The sequence below is a fragment of the Narcine bancroftii genome, chromosome 13 (genome assembly GCF_036971445.1).
Source record: "Narcine bancroftii isolate sNarBan1 chromosome 13, sNarBan1.hap1, whole genome shotgun sequence".
In the NCBI taxonomy this organism is placed as follows: domain Eukaryota; kingdom Metazoa; phylum Chordata; class Chondrichthyes; order Torpediniformes; family Narcinidae; genus Narcine; species Narcine bancroftii.
Genome location: NC_091481.1, coordinates 77,715,606 through 77,733,958, shown reverse-complemented (window position 1 = coordinate 77,733,958; position 18,353 = coordinate 77,715,606). Strand labels below are relative to the sequence as shown.

The 18,353-nt window shown below is 42.7% G+C and overlaps 1 protein-coding gene across 3 annotated transcripts; it reads right to left on the bottom strand.

Moving 5' to 3' along the window:
- Positions 1-1,033: 1,033 nt before the first annotated feature.
- LOC138748728 (serine/arginine-rich splicing factor 5-like) lies at positions 1,034-14,512 on the bottom strand. Of its 3 annotated transcripts, XM_069909391.1 has the most exons (8): positions 14,405-14,512; positions 12,426-12,569; positions 8,971-9,041; positions 8,427-8,531; positions 7,601-7,670; positions 4,966-5,039; positions 3,569-3,679; positions 1,034-2,639 (listed from the first exon to the last, which is right to left on the bottom strand). In XM_069909391.1, the coding sequence occupies exons 2-8, from the start codon at positions 12,549-12,551 to the stop codon at positions 2,342-2,344; spliced, it is 855 nt and encodes a 284-aa protein (XP_069765492.1). In that variant the 5' UTR covers positions 12,552-12,569; positions 14,405-14,512; the 3' UTR covers positions 1,034-2,341. The 3 variants fall into 3 exon arrangements, with proteins under 3 accessions (XP_069765492.1, XP_069765493.1, XP_069765494.1); XM_069909392.1 differs by lacking the exons at positions 1,034-2,639; positions 3,569-3,679; positions 4,966-5,039 and adding an exon at positions 6,181-6,303; XM_069909393.1 differs by lacking the exons at positions 1,034-2,639; positions 3,569-3,679; positions 4,966-5,039 and adding an exon at positions 6,182-6,300.
- Between the last annotated feature and the right edge of the window lie 3,841 nt (positions 14,513-18,353).

Sequence of the window (18,353 nt, the reverse complement as noted above, 5' to 3'; positions counted from 1 at the left end):
ACTTTCAAAATTTATTCAAGACCTCAAGGAGGGAGTGACTTGACACTCAATTAAAGTTACATAAAGTTAAATAAATGCCTAGCATTTATTTCTTCGGTTTATAGGTAATTTTCAAGGAGTACACAGCTATGCATTTCCACATTCCAGCAGGCCATTCAGAGATGTGAATCAGACTTCCAAGCAAACGCTATACATTCCCTGGCCACTGCAATGTTAAATACTGTTTGACATTTGGACGACCTCATTTTAGGTCTTAGGGCTGCATTATTTCCACTAAAAATAATTCTGGGTTCTGTGGAAAATAGTTTCCTTTAATTTGCTCTAAAAAGTTTCCCCAGATCTATCCAAAAGGGTTTACCTTGGAACATGCCCAAGTTGAACGTAGAAAAGTTTTCATCTCCTCACCATACCTAAAGCATTGATCCAAAATATCAGATTTAAATTCATTTTCGTTTTTGCTGTGAGATCTAGGTGGTGCAAAGTTATATTGCACCAATCTACATCTTGCATTTATTGTATTTCAGCCCCAGTATAGGTCTGGTCACCAATGGGATTTTACTCAAAACATTGTAATACTTGCTATCTTTTGAAGGGCCAGCTCAAAACTAGTGGCTAGTTCTAAAGAATTTAGCTTCCTGCATCAATTACAAGAGGAAAACAAATGGTTTGATGTATTTGGAACCCAACCTAAAGAGAGACCCCTCACTCAATAAATGGCCACCAAATGACAACTTTGGGGGCAAAACTTGCCTAGGTTGCCATCGACCCGTGCCAGCAACCCAGGTACAAATTCCAATGCGGTCTGCAAGGAGCTTGCATGTTGTCTGTGTCTGCATGGGCTTTCCCCAGATGCTCTGGTTTCCCCTCACCCTGCAAACGTACAGGGATGGTAGTTAATTGAGCCTTGTTACTGTGCTGCATGTCTAAATTAAATATAAATATTCCAACACTTGCATCAAAAGAAGGTAATATTAGAAGTTTTAAACTTCACTCCAGTGTGAGAACTGCCCAGTAAATAAACAAGCTCCAGAGATCACTGGTAGCTAATTTTTAATGCAGTACCATTTCTTGCTGCAAGGAATGATAGCAATACACAGCCTGGATGTAGTACACAATAGACTATAAACTAGATTACAGTAAAGGTACATGGAACATTGAGATTTATAGTTTTTGTATAAAATTGTTAGGTACAAACATTTAAATTGGTGCAGGTTGTTCCTTTAAATTCAGTTCCAATGCAGAGCAACATTCCAGGTTTTTTCTCCAACGACAGAGGATGGGTCGTTAAATATTACTTTATATATATTTTAAAACAATGTGAAAGGAACCAAATAAAGAATGAACTATTAACATGTGAACCAAAAACTATATATACATTTTCTCTGCCCTCCCCACCTGACAAGGTCCTGGTGATCCTCAGAGCAGGTGAGAAACTCATCTCCTTTGCTACCAGAAGCTTCAAATTAACAGTGAATTCCAAGTGCAAGCAGGGTAGGGTTCTCTAAAGGCAGGATGTAAATGTGTGCTACTGAAACCCAACAGCACTACATCAATGCTTTAAAAAAAAACTAGTGAGAATAGTTTGAAAAGTTTTGGAACCAGTAGCAATTCAAAGCAAAAAAATAATGACCCACCTTGAAAGGTTTCCTAATAAACATTTGAATAGTTTAACCTCCACTGGCCCCTTAAAAGGGCAGTTTCAGCCATTTTGTACATAGCAAAACATCTCAGCTGGCAAAACAGCATCTTCATCCCTGTCAAGATGCAGTTTGGGAGTCAAAATGCTTTTTTTTGGTCTTCAGTGGTCTCAATAAATGGAAGCACTCTTTAAACCAGCCCATTTCCTTCAAGCCAAATAGTCAAGACTGGCCAATTAAGTTGGGGCATTAAACTACAAACCTCAATTTTATGTTCTATTACAGGGGTGCTCAAATTCAAATCCATCACATCCTTTATCTTTTTTAAATTCAAAACTCCATGTTCATGCAAGTGCTGAGAAACACCATAAACCGCCGAGACATCAACTTCTCCACTGCTCAACCACCAATGTCAGAACATTGTTAAATGACTGACAGAAGTCCTTAGACTAGTCGAGTGGGCCCACCAGAAAGGTACCAGCAATATTTCAACAATACTACTCAAATGATGATTGATTCTCAAATTATTCTAAGAAACACACAACTTTAAACCAGACGTCTGCATTGAATGGTTCAAAGCGTTTGCATGAATAAAATTGAAGTACTTAAATCCCAAACCCAGCAACAGACAGAAAAAAAAACGAGGCCAACATTTCATAGAAAATCTTTTAGCAAATTATAAAAACGATTCCACAATGCGGTGTTTACTCTGCACTGTTGACAGGGGATTGCTCCCGAGAGCCAGACCAGGAACGGGCCGATTTACTGGGGGAGTTTGACCGTGATCTGGACTGGGTTGGCTTCCTGCGGCGCTTGACTTCTGGTGAGCGACTTGGGGAGCGGGAATCATTCCTCTGCCGCTTGCTATCACGGGCAGGCGACCTGCTACGAGAGCGGGACCGGCTGCGGCTTGGCGAGCGGCTTGCAGATCTGGAAGCACTTCTGGAGCCCTTGTAGCTGCGGGATCTTGAAGAACTTCTGGAACGGGATCTTGTCCAAGACCTGGAACAACAGATCAGAATCCCCACATGAACCACTCATTCTAGTTTTATTCCGCACATTGGCTGTTAACTTGCTCTTGAGAAAGCAGAAGGGTACATAAACTAGAGGTCTCTCTCCCCCCCACCTTTAATCACACCTAGTAGTTCCAGGTTCCTCGGAAGCACCATATGGATACTGAATTTCTTGTGGATGCCTAACCAACATAGCCTGCAGCAGCCCAGAACTCCTGACCTCCAAGCACCCAGATTACAGGTGCATGCCACTACGCCCAGCCTCTTCGATGTCCCTTTACTGACATTAGTATATCAAGCAGTTCTTTGCCAGTTTTGTGGCTGCTTCACAAATACGGTGCCACCATGTCATTCCCTCCTTGCCAAGGTGGGTGCAAGTGTGCACACTTTTGGGCAACAGGGATAAAAGATCAGGTACGCAGGTTTAGCTGGCCAGCGTAACTAATAACTGGGTTGGGATGTGGGGCACAGCCCATCTGTCCCTTTTTTCCTCTCAGACATGCACCCTTGTTTCTGCTTTCTCACCCTGGATTATCCCATTTCCCAGTATCAGATGTATGGTATATTCTACATGGCATGAAGTATTTTAAAGCCCCAAATCTTCAAGGATGGTGGAAAATACCCCTTTCCCCCCCCGTAATATTAGAGGCTAGAGATACGAGGAAGCAAGTTTCCTTGTATTCTAGTTGATTTCTGAAAAATTTCCTTCCAAGGGTTAATTTCAAGCATCTTCATTTATCCCAAATTGGTTCTTTTAAAAGCTAGGAAGATGGGCTGTTAATTGCACGCAACTGCTAAGTGCTTCAGTTTATTAGATCCCCTTTAGAATTACAAAAAAATGAAAAAAGGACTTTCAACCCCACTAATTTCACTCATCTCAATCTCCCAATGTGCATCCTCAAACACTGGGCAAGTTACCTGTGGCGCCGTGGTTCCTCAATCAGTTGGACCCTTCGCCCACTGATCTCTTTTCCATCCAGTTTATCAATTGCATTTTTCAAGTCACTATAAGAAGCGAACTCCACAATGCTATAGTAAAGGTAAAAATGAGAATAGTCAGTATTCTGCAGATGCAAAAATGCAGGATTACAAGATAAATTTCTGAAATTGGAACGGGACGTAGTATACAATTACCAGGTAATATCTGTAATGGTCCAACCAAGATTTCTTTTTAAAAAAAAATACCAGTTGCACCAACAGGCTTGTTAATCCGTGCCCAACCAAGCAAGAACAGCTTGGTTGATGACAGCTCTAATCATTTAGAAAAAAATCTTCAGCTGGGAGGAGAGTGGTTGGCTCAAGAATCATTTTTTCAATTTAATCAAGTCGCCTGCAAAAAGCCTGTGCTGCTCTCAATGCCAGTGTTTTCTTTCCCAAACATTTTATTCAAGATATAATTATGCCAATTTCAATTCTGAAATAGTCTTTTAATTTGCCAGTGGCAAATGTGTAATCATGAAACCATAATTACTTTTAGAGCTATTATTCAGGAGGCGGGTACAAGAAACTGAAGACAAAGGATACACTGCAGAATTCATCCCCGTCTCCCCCTCCTTTTCTTGGAGAAAGAACCACAATTTGATTGCCCATCCTGTGCTCAAATACATGGTGGAATCTCCTTCACTAAATCCAATGAGCCAGGTGAAAGCACCAAAGGACGATTTTTCTGTAGTCACCTCCAGAACCTGCATCCAGAGTTCCTTTAGTCATCTAGACATGCAGGCTTACCAGTATTCAGCCAGCAAGTGCATATGACATCCAGTCTTGGTCTTTGTGTTCAAATGGCACTTAACGCTAGAATTCCACTAGAAACGCAAACATGGCGACCTGATGGTTAAAGTCCAACAACACCCAAGGTCTTTTCTTATTTATACAAGTTAATTTAAATTTAGACATCCAGCACGTTAACAGACCCTACAGGCCCAAATACCCCACTCATGTATGTTTAAGGGTGGGAGCAAACAGTGCCTGAAGGAAATCCATGCAGACACAGGGAGAACATACAACTCATTGCAGGCAGCACCAAATTTGAACCAGAGTTGCTGGTGGAGTAAATGTGTTGAAGCATTGCAGGTCACCTCAAGACTTTACTGCACTAATGGGAGAACCCACCACCAAAACTGCAAGGTTTCCTTCTGAAGCTCTCCCAGCCTGAAATTCCGGCCACTCCTGCTTTAACAAACAGCAAATCCTCCAACTTGAGCTGGACATGTTAAAATGTACGTACAGACCCTCAAATAGGGCAACTAGCTGGGATTCCACACTCAACTCAAGTGGCAACTGAAGTTCCAAAGAGAACAGCTGTGTTTTCTTACCCTTCATTGTTGTGGACTCTATGAGCATCAGTGAAGGTCACTTCACCAGCTTGTCGCATGATGTCCTTCAAATCCTACAAACAGGAAAAACACTTAATGTCGTTCACACAAACAAACAAAAATCACAACACAATAACCACCAATTAATTGCCTCAGAATTGGGATGTCATGCTGTGGGAACTAAATGTGTGAGCCTCAGATGTGGATTATTTACAGCTTAGTCAAATGTCACCTGTTAGCAGAACTAAACCTCCCTTCATCACAGCACAAAGGCATGCTAAAAATACACACGATTCAAGTGCCGTGGAATGCTGCAGACAGTTGAACCAAACTTTCTCGATTAAAGATCAGTGCTTGCCAACTTCTGGAATGGTCCAACCAAGATTTCTTTTTAAAAAAAATACCAGTTGCACCAACAGGCTTGTTAATCCGTGCCCAACCAAGCAAGAACAGCTTGGTTGATGACAGCTCTAATCATTTAGAAAAAAATCTTCAGCTGGGAGGAGAGTGGTTGGCTCAAGAATCATTTTTTCAATTTAATCAAGTCGCCTGCAAAAAGCCTGTGCTGCTCTCAATGCCAGTGTTTTCTTTCCCCCCCAAAAAAACCCATTTCAATTAACTAGTGTCAAAAGGAATTGAAAAACATACATTTCACTTTAAAAATCCCACCCGTCTCCCATTTCTTCCACACAACACACTGATTGCTCTACAATCATTTGCCATCTCATTTGTGTAGCCACTGAATCAATTATGCACATGCGATTATCCCACTTGGATCCACATAATTATAGACCCCGGGGGTGGGGGGAGCCTTGCAATATTGTGTTCAGTATCATGACATCCCCATTCCACACATTAAAAATATAAATTTAAATTAGCCATGGTTACCCAGACATTTACAATTTTAGGCAACCATCCAAGCCCTACGTGATGCATCTAAGCAAAGGGTGCACCCACTCAATACAATACCCTCTCGATACAGCTTCTTGGGGCCTGGCCCTCCCTCGGAGGCACCGAATGTGCCTGCCACCCTGGGTAAGTGCCACCAATAATCATGGGTTGGGTGAAGGCTCGGCCACCTTACAAGTCAATCTCCTGACAAGCCTCCGAGCGAGATCGACACGGATTTTTTTTCCTTACACCAGGGCTGGGAATGCGACAGGTGTCGACGCCATCGGTGACCCTAGGATCAGTACAACCCAGAACCCGCGTCCAGCTGCCTGAATCGTGGGAGCCGACTGGCATATTAGTCAACACGGGACTTTTCCAGATACAGGACGCGACAACACGAGAAAAGGGAACTCCTGGTCAAAATGCCAATGACCGCACGACAAGCTGCTAAACAAAGGTTTTCAAATTTAGTCAAGAGGTCATTAATTTCCAACAATATTAAGCCATCAGATTTATACAGTGCACAATTATTACAGTAAAAAGGAGTATAATTGGAGTTGTTAAAATTTAAAGCTCAGAAATTTAATGGGCATTCATTTTAAAAGTTTGTGCAGAATACCATTAGATTTCATTAAAAAATTAAGAAAAATCAGATGAGCCTCCCGGGATCATATTTTCACAAAAATAACCCAACATGCATCATTCTTTGTGATTATCTATGGGTTAGCTTTTCAAAAATGGATGGTGTCCTGGTAATTATTAAACAAGAACAAGGGACAGGCTATTTGACAAATCACAGTCAAGAATGATGTCAGGAAGCACTTCTTTCCAAAGAAAGGTACTTTTTGGTCAAAGTACCCAAAGTAATCATTCTAGGTGCAATTTAGAACAATGACTGATGGCCTGGGACAAAATAGAGGGGATAAATGGAAAGCAAAGCTCACTGTGGAGAGTATTCTCTATTCATTAACACCTTCACCCAGCTCCCCAGATCTCACCACTGATTTTTCTTTTCCCCATAAATATAATATACAATGGGAAATAGAGGAGACTAAAATCGTGTAAGAATGAGCAAATGTGTGCATAATACAATGGACCAACAGCACCATGGTGCTCTTTTTGGGGTCCTAAACCATCATGGTCAATTTACATCAGTAGTTTTCCAACTTTTTCTTGCCACTCACATACCACCTTAAGTAATCACTTACTAATCACAGAGCACCTATGGCATGGGATTAAGGTGGTACGTGTGTGGACGAAAGTTTGAAAACCAGATTTACACTAACCAATTTCAGTAAAGTTCACTCTCCATAATTTCCAGGGAGCAACATATTACTGCCACTTGATTAAGACAACAGTGGCAAAAAATACCTTGGATCAAATTACACCCTTCTGTTGATACGTCAAACACCTGCCTAAGATAAGAGAAATTTTGTCCGTGCAGTGTTCAGTCAACACAGAACGGTAACCTAGAAGCCACAAATGCACGATACAATATTTGCTGGGGAAACAAGATGTAGTAAATAGGTTAATAATTAGAGCTGCCATTAACAAACTTCCAACTCGCTCAATGGACCTACTTCAATTCCTGAAAACTCACAGCTTCCTCAGGCCCAAGGGTAAAGCAAGCTATGGGTTATATTTATGAAGTTATGACCCATGTGTTTAAGCACAGGCATCCACGAAAATCAATCTTTTACAATTTAGTCTGTTAAATTCTTGTAATTTAAATATGTGAACTCACCTGCCAACTAACACGGGAAGATAGATTCTTCACAATCAGGCGGTAGTCAGTGCGAACTGGAGGCCCATATCTGAAATCACAAATAGCATCAATTGAACAGAGAGGAAGCTGGCGCATCTCCCCCGCCACAAGGCTTTCCATGCAAGCCATAATCCTAGATTTTAAACCGCTGCAACCGCGTTTGCCTGTCCCGCATCGGACTTGTCAGCCAAAAAACGAGTCTGCAGCTGACGTGGACTTTACCCCTCCATAAATCTTCATCCGCGAAGCCAAGCCAAAGAAGAAAGAAGCATATAGACAAGGAAAGAATTAATGCCTCGTCAAGGGTGAAAATAAAACGGGTTCAGAAAGAATATAGGCAATTCAAACATGAACAATGTGCAAGTCTGTCATTTCCTTTGCTGTTCACCATTTTTCAACTCGAGGGTGGAATTAAAAAAAATTTTCAAACGCTGGGTAGCATCTGGAGGAAGAGAATGATCAACTAAATCTTCAGGCTGATAACACAGATTGAATTTGTTAGGAGGAGTAATGCAGAAGCACAAAACAGCTGGGAAAAAATCCACTTCGAAAGGGCAGAATTCGACTTGATACAGCCCACAGCGACAATTACCACAGTAGGGCCCAGGGAGGCAGAAGTGAATGCATTTTCAACCAAGCCCGAAGGAAAACACAGAAGCCCAACCCCCAGGGGACATGAGTAATTTGATCAGCAGAATATCCTGAGAGAAACAAGAAACCCATGTTGTCCTCATCTTTTAAACCCCCACCCATTTGAAAAGTCAACTTCCTCCTGGTCCTTTCCACTTTCCCATCCATTCTCTACCTTAGTCCACTGCTTCGTTCACTTCTGGGGCGGTAGTAATTAAATCTTCCACCAAATCTGCCCCCTCCTCTCCGGGGTGGTGCCTTTGCCAGTTCCACAGTGATCCTAGACCAGAATTTTATAGAAATACGTTACATTCAAATCAGAAATGCTACACAAAAAACACTTGCAACAGAACGTAGAGTTATTGGTTTAAACAATTGCTCATTGCTTTTCCAAGAACAAACTAGATTTTTCAGGACAGAATAACATTCGAACGATAGTAGACCATAACCTTAATTGGGACCAAGTTTAATACACAAAGATGCTGGGGAAACTCAGGTCATGCAGCATCTAAAGGATAACTACTGTTTCAGGCCTGATCCGAGTCGAGGTACAATTACTCCAACCTATACCGACCAGTAGTCCTGCATTCATATACCAAATTGGGGAAGAAGCAGTTCTGCAAAATGTCACTACTTTCAGCGATTTTTGTTGTTGTTGTTGAAATAGTCATTTCTTTCAGGGTTAAAGATTATTATCCTGCCGTAGTTAAGGCACTCACCGTTCACGGAACAATTCCTTGCCATTCAGCTCATAAACTGCGTCATCAGCATCGCGGGCATCATCGAATTCCTAGAGAGGAGGATTTCATTTCAATTGATGCTTAAACAAATGTCATGATCGCGAGAAGCAAGACGACAAAAAACAGTTCAAGTTCCATCATGGTGATCAATGAAGCCAAGTGAGATCTTTTAGAGATCAAAGTTCAGGAGTAGCTTTCAGTAAACTCTTCCCGGATCAAAATAAAGCTGGTTCACCAATATTAAAAGGGAATTACACTATTGATTTTAATGGAATTCTGGGAAGCAGAAATCAAGAGAACAGTAACTTAAAGATATCAAATACCCAAGAGCACTGATTTAGGGTGGGGTAGAGTTCAAAAGAGATGCACGAAGCATAGTATTTAAAAAAAAAAATAGCAGATGCTTGAAATACCAGAGATGATGAATAGATGTGATCAAAACATTCAAGAGGCAGGCAAGTGAACGAGCAGGCAGATGAATTTAGCATGGTGGGCACACTCAAGTTCATCATTTCTACCGTTCTCTATCGTGGTGAACAATATCAAAATGCTGTATCAGCAACTGCTCAGCCTCATCCTGCTTGGCAGTGGAGTTTGCAGCCTTGGAAAGTACTATTGGAGTAGAGCATTTAGTTACTGTCTGCTAGCGATGGCGAAAGTGTCATTTTGCACTAGGATATCGATATTACCCATCTTTTGGGCTTATTACTTTTTTTTAATTTAGAAACAAAGTACCCACTGAGCTGCAACATAATAAAATGTCAGTTCAGATGTATATTGTAAATTACAAACTCATCAACTTGAACCTTTGCTACAAAAAACAGCTACTATAAAACTTGCTTGAATTACCAACAGTGGCAAAACAGAATTTACATCAATCTTCCCCGTTTAGATGAATTACTTTGCGTTTCAGGGCTGCAAATTCAGTTAATTTAAATTCTCAGCCATCTTGCTACCAATCTGGAACTTTTAACACATTTTGTACACTACTCATTAGATGCAAATTACTGCCTGCTCCTCCTCAAAAGCAGACATCTTACATGTGTTGATCATGTGCCAATCTGAATATTTACCATTCATCTCATTTTCTCCAAACAAAATATGTTGCAACTGTCAACCTAAAAAATGGTACATCATGTCCAAATTATAAATAAAGAGGCCCATCACAGTCCATCTCATTAGTTATCTTCATTTCCTCTCTTCAATTCATTCTAATTGTCCCAACTCTAGTCTCAAAAGGCAACTTGAAAATCCAGGTCATTCTATCTACTGTAGCATCACCCTCCACCCCACTTGTAAATCAGCTAGTTACTTGGAGAGCAACTCTACTTGCAATACACTTTGCAGACCTCGAGAGCAGCAGGGTAACAGTGAGAGAGGCTCTCAAAGAACAGCAGCACACTTGGCGTAACACCTTTACAGCGCTAGCAATCAGGACCGGACCTGGGTTAGAATCCTTAAGGAGTTTGTACCTTTTCCCACTGTCTATGTGGGTTTCCTCCCATCCTTCAAAAACGTACTGGGGTTAGGTTAGGATAATGGGGTGTAAATTAGGTGGCATGGGCCAGTTAGTGCCTTATGCCTAAATAAAAACTACTTAAGGAAGAGCAAGACTTCAAGAAACTCAGTTGAGAAACCAAATGGAGGTAGCAATAACTCTACAGATGTTGGAAAACAGAAGAAACACAGAGAACATGCTGGAGGAAGACTAGCGGGTCAGGGAGGACATGTGACGCATGTGGAAGGGCATCACCAACCAACCACAAGTCTACACATCTGCCTGTGCTGGCGACGCCTCCCTCCCAAATGCTGAGGCAAAAAACGACGTGGCAGCCAAGACCACCTCTCCTCCAAATGTGAAGAATTAGGCAAGGTCAACCCACAGAAAAATGCTGGACCAGACAACGTTCCCGGCAGAGTGGCTTAGGTTCTTACTCAGATCCTTAACATCTTTCTGTGAAGCGCAGTGGCCCCAATGTGCTTCAAAGCCACCACCACCACTGTCACCGAGCCAAAGTTGTCTATGTCCGACCTCAACGACTACCACCCTGTCAACACTTACTCATGTCCATCGTCATCAAGTGCTTAGAGAGGCTTGTCTTGGGGCACATCAAGCTCCTGCTGCCCCCACCCCTGCAGATCGCATACAGGTCCAATCGCTCTACATACAATGCCATTGCTACCACCCTCCATCTAGCCTTCACCCACCTGGAAAACAAGGACATCTTCAACTTCAGTTCAGCATTCAACACAATCATACCTCAGTACCTCATAGGGAAGTTGAACCGGTTGTGTCTAAACATCTCCCTCTGCAATTGGATTCTTGACTTCCTGCTAGGGATCTCAAGCAGTCTGGATCAATAACAGCAGCACTTCCAAGGACATCAAACGAAACACGCCACACCCCCCCCCCCCCCCACCCAGGGCTGAATCCTTAGTCCATTGTTGTTCACTCTGCTGACCCACTACTGTGCAGCTAAACACAGGTCAAACCACATCATCGTTTGCTGATGGCATGACTGTGGTGGGCCTTCGTAAGAATGAGGAATCAGCGTACAGGGATTAGAACTGGCGCAGAGCCAACAACCTGTATCTGAATGTTAATAAAACAAAAGAGATGGTTGTTGACTTTAGAAGGGCACGGGGAACCACACTCCATTGATGGCTCAACGGTTGAGGTCATTAAGAATATCACATTCCTTGGAGTACACTTGCCGGAGAATCTCACCTGGTCCCTTAACACCAGCTCCAAAGCCTAGCCAAGCCCAGCAGTGCTTCTACTTCCTGCAAAGGCCAAGGAAGTTCATCTCCCACCCTCCATCCTCACTACATTTTACAAAGTATGTATTGCGAGAATCCTAGGTGAATCACCACCTAGTTTGGAAGCTGTACTTCCTCGGACTGCAAAACCCTACAAATAGTGAAGTGAGCGGAAAAGATACTGGGGTCTCTCTTCCTACCATGAAGGATGTCTACAACATGATATAGGTGAAAGGTAATAAACATTGTGAAGGACTCCACAAACCCCCTCATGTAAACTGTTCTCCTTTCTGTCATCTGGCACTCAGGTCCTTGCATCCAGATTGAGGAACAGTTTCCCCCAAGATATCAGGCTCCTAAATCCTTAGAACATGTGGATAGTGTATCATGAACTTTTATTGTTTATGTTGTAATATTTTAATGTGTTTAAATTCTATTCTAACATAATTGTGTAAATATGCTCCATGGTGCTGGAGAAATGCCATCTCATCTTTATCGTGCGACCAGGGAATGAACAATAAATAAAGGTGATATGACCATCCATGAAAAGTTAACATTTTTTGGGCTGAAAGCCCTTCATCTGTAGATTTCTTGTTTGCCTCAGCTAAGTTTTTAAGAACTTGTAAGAGCAAGGTAAAAGAAACATCTGTTTGAGGCAAAAAAAATACACTCACCACAAATCCAAACCCTCTCTTCAGGTCAATTTCACGAATACGTCCATAGCCCTTGAAGAATTTTTCCACATCACGTTCTCGCACCTGCGGGCTCAGGCGACCAATGAACACACGGCAACCATTCATTCTGAAATTTTATATTGTCTGAAAGAGAACATGGCAATAAAACTGCAGAATTAAGAACTGTAATTTCAGGACATTTAAGATGCACATATAGACCCACCAAGACCACAAAAACCACCATAATAATAGAACATGACCCTTCTGGTCACATGGAGATGGCAGTTTTAAAAAAGCTACTTGTCGATCAATTAGAAAACAGTCAAATTGCATTTCAATAATGGCACAAGCCAAAAAAAAACTTTTCTTGATTGCTAAAACTGTGCAAAGTCGGATGCTATGTAATCCACATCAACAAAAGCTATTCACAAACATCACCTTTCTCTTGATCTTCACAAGCTGGAGTAGCCACAAAACAAATACTACCTAATACCCTTCTTCCAAGAGCATCTTGATGAGCAATGCAAATGAAGGACGTAATTACGTGCAAAACATTGATGAATCCTCAAAATGATTTATGGATCTTCTCACGTAATGGTTCTAAACCTCTTCACACCCAGACCCTTTTTTTTGGGGGGGGGAGAGAAGGTTAAAGAGGATGGGATCTGGAAACCTCAAACTGTGTCCCAGAACTCTAAAGGATTTTTGTTTAGTTTTTGTGGGAACATTTTAAGAATACTTGCAAATTTATATCCTTGTTACACATAGAGTGTTCCAATACCAGTAGTTCATCTTCACCACAGACCAGAAAAGTTAAAAACAGGAGTCTGCAGACAGTGATTTAAGTAAAAGAAACAAGTTGTTCTAGTGAACCGGTGCAGACTCGAATGGTTATATGGTTAATGCTGGTTAAACTCAGCAGGTCAAACGGTGTACTTTACATAGATAAAGGTTTCATTATTGTCATGCAATACTACATTTGGAATGTAAAAGGCATGAAATTATTTTTAAACTTTGGTCTACCGAAAGCCCCTCTGCCCAGCGCCCCTCACAACAGAAACCTACAGCACCCGGCAGCCCTTAGCTTCTGAGATCAGACAATCTCAGGCGCATTCAGCCTATTCGCAAAGGTGCAGAACCGACATTTCGCCCTTTAGCCCTTCATCGAGGCAGGAGAAGTCTGCAGATCAAAAAGAAAACAAAAACACACCAATCTAAACTCTGCATCTCCCCCCACCCCAGGCCCAGAACCTGAATGAACTGTCAATCATTTCGTGAACATTCAACTTTCCTCTGGCTTTTCTTCTTGATGTTTAATCTGGATTGGGAGTGGGGGGGGGGTTAAAAAAAAAACCCCTGCTCTTCCAGAAAAATCAACTAATCTCACCCATTACAGGCATAATTCAAACTTTGGGGGAATTTGCATTAAAAAAATATGGGATCAGGGCTAATTATTCCACAATCCCCCCCCATATATATATAATTGGTTTCTGAAACGTTACCCAACCATTGGGCACAGTTTCAAGCCCCATTTGAAGGAGGAAAACCAGAGAATAGTTTAATTTCACCCACTTCCTATTAGGACAGGACATCCTGGTTCAATAAAAGGCAGGAAAAACCCCACCAAAGCTGCAAAATTCCCCTAAAAGATGGGTTTTTTTAAATTAAATGTTGCTCAGTAACGGGTTGGGGGGGAAACAAAGTCCAAAAGCTTCTAGAAGGTTCGAGAAAAACAAACAGTTAAAGGATGAACCAGCCCCCTCCCCCTCCCCCTCCCCTCCCCCCCCCTCCCCCCACTCGGGCCTAGCTGCAGGCCGCCCCAGTGCCCGCAGCCCGCAGCCCTTTCCCCCCCTTCCCCCTTCCCCTCCCCCTCCATCCTCGGCCACCCGCACCCTCATGCCCTCATGCCCCCCTGCCCCGACCCGACCCGACCCAACTCAACCCGCCCCGGCCCGGTCTCCGCCGCCCGTTGCGCTCACTTCTCTCCGCTTCGTCTTTTCTCCTCTCTCGCTCTCCCCCACCTCGGTCATTTGACGCCAACGTCACGCTGCAGTGGAACGGGGCCGCTGACTCCAGTCTGCACGGGCTTTCTTATGACGCCAGAGCCCCCCCCTCGCCCAATCACCGCCCCGCTTTCCTCTGTCAATCGCCGCCCCACCTCCCCTGTCAATCACCTCCCCAAACCCCGCCTCCTCTGTCAACCACCTCCCCTGCCCATCATCCCTTGGGCCCCGCCTCCTCCGCCCATTATCTCGACTTCGTTCCTCGGGCCCCGCCTCCTCTGCCAATCACCTCATCGGTCCCTCCGCCTCCTGACGTCACCTCCGGGCCTGCTTTTCTCCGTCAATCTGCTGAGTTTTCCCCAGCATCGTGTTTCCGCTTCTCCGACCATCTCACGGGTCCATGGCCCTGTCAATCACATCGAGTCTAGGCCCCGCCCCCGGTTCCGGTTTCCTTTTGTGATTGGTCGATTTCTCCCCAGACATCCGGTCATCTTTTCTACCAAGTGGGCGTTGCGGGAAGATCCATCAGCGGGTCTTTAAACTCTCTAACGCATCGTGATTCAGTAATGCCGAGAGAGAAAGAAGGAATAAAGGGAGGGAGGGAGAGAAGATATGATGGAGAGAGGGAAGGAATAAAAGGGAGGGAAGGAGAGAAAGAGGAGTGATGGAAAGAGAGAAGGAATAAAGGGAGGGAGAAAGAGAAAAGACCTGATGGAGAGAGGGAAGGAATAAAAGGGAGGGAGAGAAAGAAGAGGGAGGGAGAGAGAGAGAAGGAATAAAGGGAGAGAGAGAAAGAGAGAAGACATGGAGGGAAGGAATAAAAGGGAGGGAGGGAGAGAGAGAGAGAAGGAATAAAGGGAGAGAGAAAGAGAAAAGATGGAGTGAAGGAAGGAATAAAAGGGAGGGAGAGAAAGAAGAGAGGGAGAGAGAGAAGGAATAAAGGGAGAGAGAGAAAGAGAGAAGACATGGAGAGAGGGAAGGAATAAGGGAGGGAGGGAGAGAAAGAGGAGTGATGGAGAGAGAGGAATAAAGGGAGGGAGAGAAAGGATGGAGGGGGAGAAATAAAAGGGAGGGAGAGAGAAGGAATAAAAGGGAGGGAAAGGAATGATAGGAAGGGAGGGAGAGTGAAGGAATGATGGAGGGAGAGAAAGAGAGAAGACATGATGGAGAGAGAAGGAATAAAAGGGAGGGAGAGAGAAGACATGATGGAATAAAGGGGAGGAAGAGAAAAGACATGATGGAGCGAGAGAAGGAATAAAGAGATGAAGGGAAAAAAGGAATGATGGAGAGAGAGAAGGAATGATAGACAAAGAAGGAATGATAGGAAGGGAGGGAGAGAGAAGGAATAAAAGGGAAGGAGGGAGAGATAGAAGGAATAAAAGGAAGGAAGAGAGAGAAGGGATGATAGGAAGGGATGGAGAGAGAAAGAATAAAGGGAGGGAGATGGGAAAGGAATGATAGTGAAGAGTAAAAGGGAGGGAGGGAGAGAAGGAATAAAAGAGAGGTGGGAAAGAGAAGGAATAAAAGGGAGGGAGAAAGAATGATGGGGAGAGAGGGAATGATAGAGAGAGAATGGGGAGAGAGAAGGAATGAGAGAAGGTATAATAATAGAGGAGAGAGAAATAGAGAAATGCAATGATGGAGAAAGAGAGAAAGACAGAGAGAATGGGGAGAGAAGTAATGGTGTGTGTGTGAGAGAGATGGATGTAAAAGGAGCAGGGAGAAAGAAGCCAGGGGAAGGTGAAAGGAGCTGAGGAAGATGGGTGGTTGTAAATAACCTGCAACCTTTGCAGACGATCATTTTTTCTGCTGGAAAGATAATATTTATTGTGATATACATTGTACAAAGTACCAACGCACCAAAATTCTTACTTGCGGCAGCTGAACAGATGCTTCATAGAGGGAAAAAAAACGACAATAGTTTAAAGGTAATACATAAAAAGACAGATTATAAATAAACACAGGAAAAATAGTGTAAGAAAAAAGTAGTGGTACAAGAGTGTAGTGTTAGAGCAGTTTAGGATTAGTGTAAGTAACAAGGGGAGGTTTAAGACTGATAGCTGTTGGAAATAAATTGTTATTGAACTGGTTTTCAGGCTTCCATACCTTCTGCCTGAAGGTAGCAACGAGAAAAGTTCTTACCTAGGTGGGTGGGGTGCGGGGGGGGGGAGGGTGTGGGGGGCGGGGGGGAGGAGGTCCTTGATGATGATCGGTGCCTTCTTGAGGCAGTGCCTCAGTTAAGATGTCTTCAATGGATGGGAGGTCGGAGCCTATGATGGGCTTGGCTTCAGCAGCTTTCTGTGGTCCTGGGCAGTTGGATTATCAAACCAGGCTGTGATGTAGCTGGTCAATATATATTTTCTACAATGTATCTGTAGATGTTTGATAGGGTGTTTGACGGCATGCCAAATCTCCTCAGACTTCTTAGAAATTGTAGGCAGTGAGGAAGTAATCTGTAAGAGAATATCAAAACATATTGAGGTCAGATTGGTAGAAAAGTGGCCAATAAAATTCAAGATGGCAAAGTAGAAAATAAGAGACAGTAAGAAGAATAGAGAGACATAGGACTGCATGTCTATCCTCAAGGCTATCAGAAAATCTGAATAAGATATAAACTATTATAAAACCATTGAAAATCATTAAACAATTCTAAAAAATACAGTAGTTAGATTCCTGACCACTGTAACATTTACCATTTTATTGCAGTCAGGATCGCATGGTTGCTGTTAGAGCTGTAAAATGATTTATTTTGCCACAAAGAGAAGATTTAAAACTTAAATACCCAATTAAGAGGCCTATATAGGTTTTTCCTTATGTGGTATTACAAGCTCTCGTTTTAGTAAAATGGGATTATCACTGTAAGGGATAGTGTAGTCAGGAGGGACTGAATGGCCACAGTTAACATTTACAGCACATCACAGCACAAGTCAAGGCCCAGCGATGATTTGATATATTGGAAGAACTGAGGGAAAGTTTGTCACAGTCTGTTTCCAGAATTCAACACATTTGGAAAGACATTGTGATTCTGTAAAGGGAGAACCATACTGACGCTGGAGAGGAAGCAGCTTTTTGAAGCAGCTCTCATGGCCAGCCATTCTGTGGAATTCAGAGCAAAGCCGGCTCTGTGAATGGCTGGGCCTTTTCGGTGGATTGACCTATGCCAGGAGGGTCTTTTTGGGGAGCAAAGTGCTTAATTTTGATTGTAACTAACAGTGGAGGTCACTTGGAGAGACAGCTTCATTTGAAGTGTGACTAGCAGTGAGGTTTGGAAGCTTCATGGAGGCTGCCCAGTTCGAGTCTTGCCTATAAAAGGGCCGGCAGTGTTATGACCACAGCTCATGTGCATGGACATTTCATCAAAGGCAACGCAAGGATAATTCATAAGTCTGTAGCAGCCACAACTCCAGTCTTCCCATCAGTTCAACATTAATTCTGGATATCAAATTTCAAAGGCCTACACTTCAACACTGAATTTAAAAGACTGAACCTTGAAGTAACTTTCTAGATTTTGGCCTGGACTGTAGGGTAGTTTATAGGGTAAGACTATCGTTTAAGAGTTAGAAATAAAATTAATGTTTTAAAATTAAAAACTGGTTCATTTTTTTAAATAATATTTCATTTAATACTTCACAGTAAACCATTTCAATGACAATATATACAAACATTCATCATTAAAATATACACAGTGACATTTTTCCCCCCCCCTCCCCACTCCCTATAACAAAACTGGTTCATTGTTGATTGCTGTTCATTACGCGCAGTTCGTAACAATGGACAATGTTAACATGAGTAAAGAAGTAAAGGTAAAAAGGTTCAATTATTGTCACGTGATACTACACCTAGAATGTAACATAGATGAAATTCTTTAACTTTTGTCCACCATAAAGCAGACTGAGAGTTGCCATTTTGTTGAGTGCCCCTCACA

Coding starts and splice junctions, on each gene's coding strand:
- LOC138748728 (XM_069909391.1), bottom strand. CDS start 12,551: ATGAATGGTTGCCGTGTGTTCATTGGTCGCCTGAGCCCGCAGGTGCGA. Junction 8,532..8,970: donor AAGGAATTGTTCCGTGAACG/GTGAGTGCCTTA, acceptor ATTCTGGTCTAG/GATCACTGTGGAACTGGCAA. Junction 7,671..8,426: donor GAACGAAGCAGTGGACTAAG/GTAGAGAATGGA, acceptor TTGTGATTTCAG/ATATGGGCCTCCAGTTCGCA.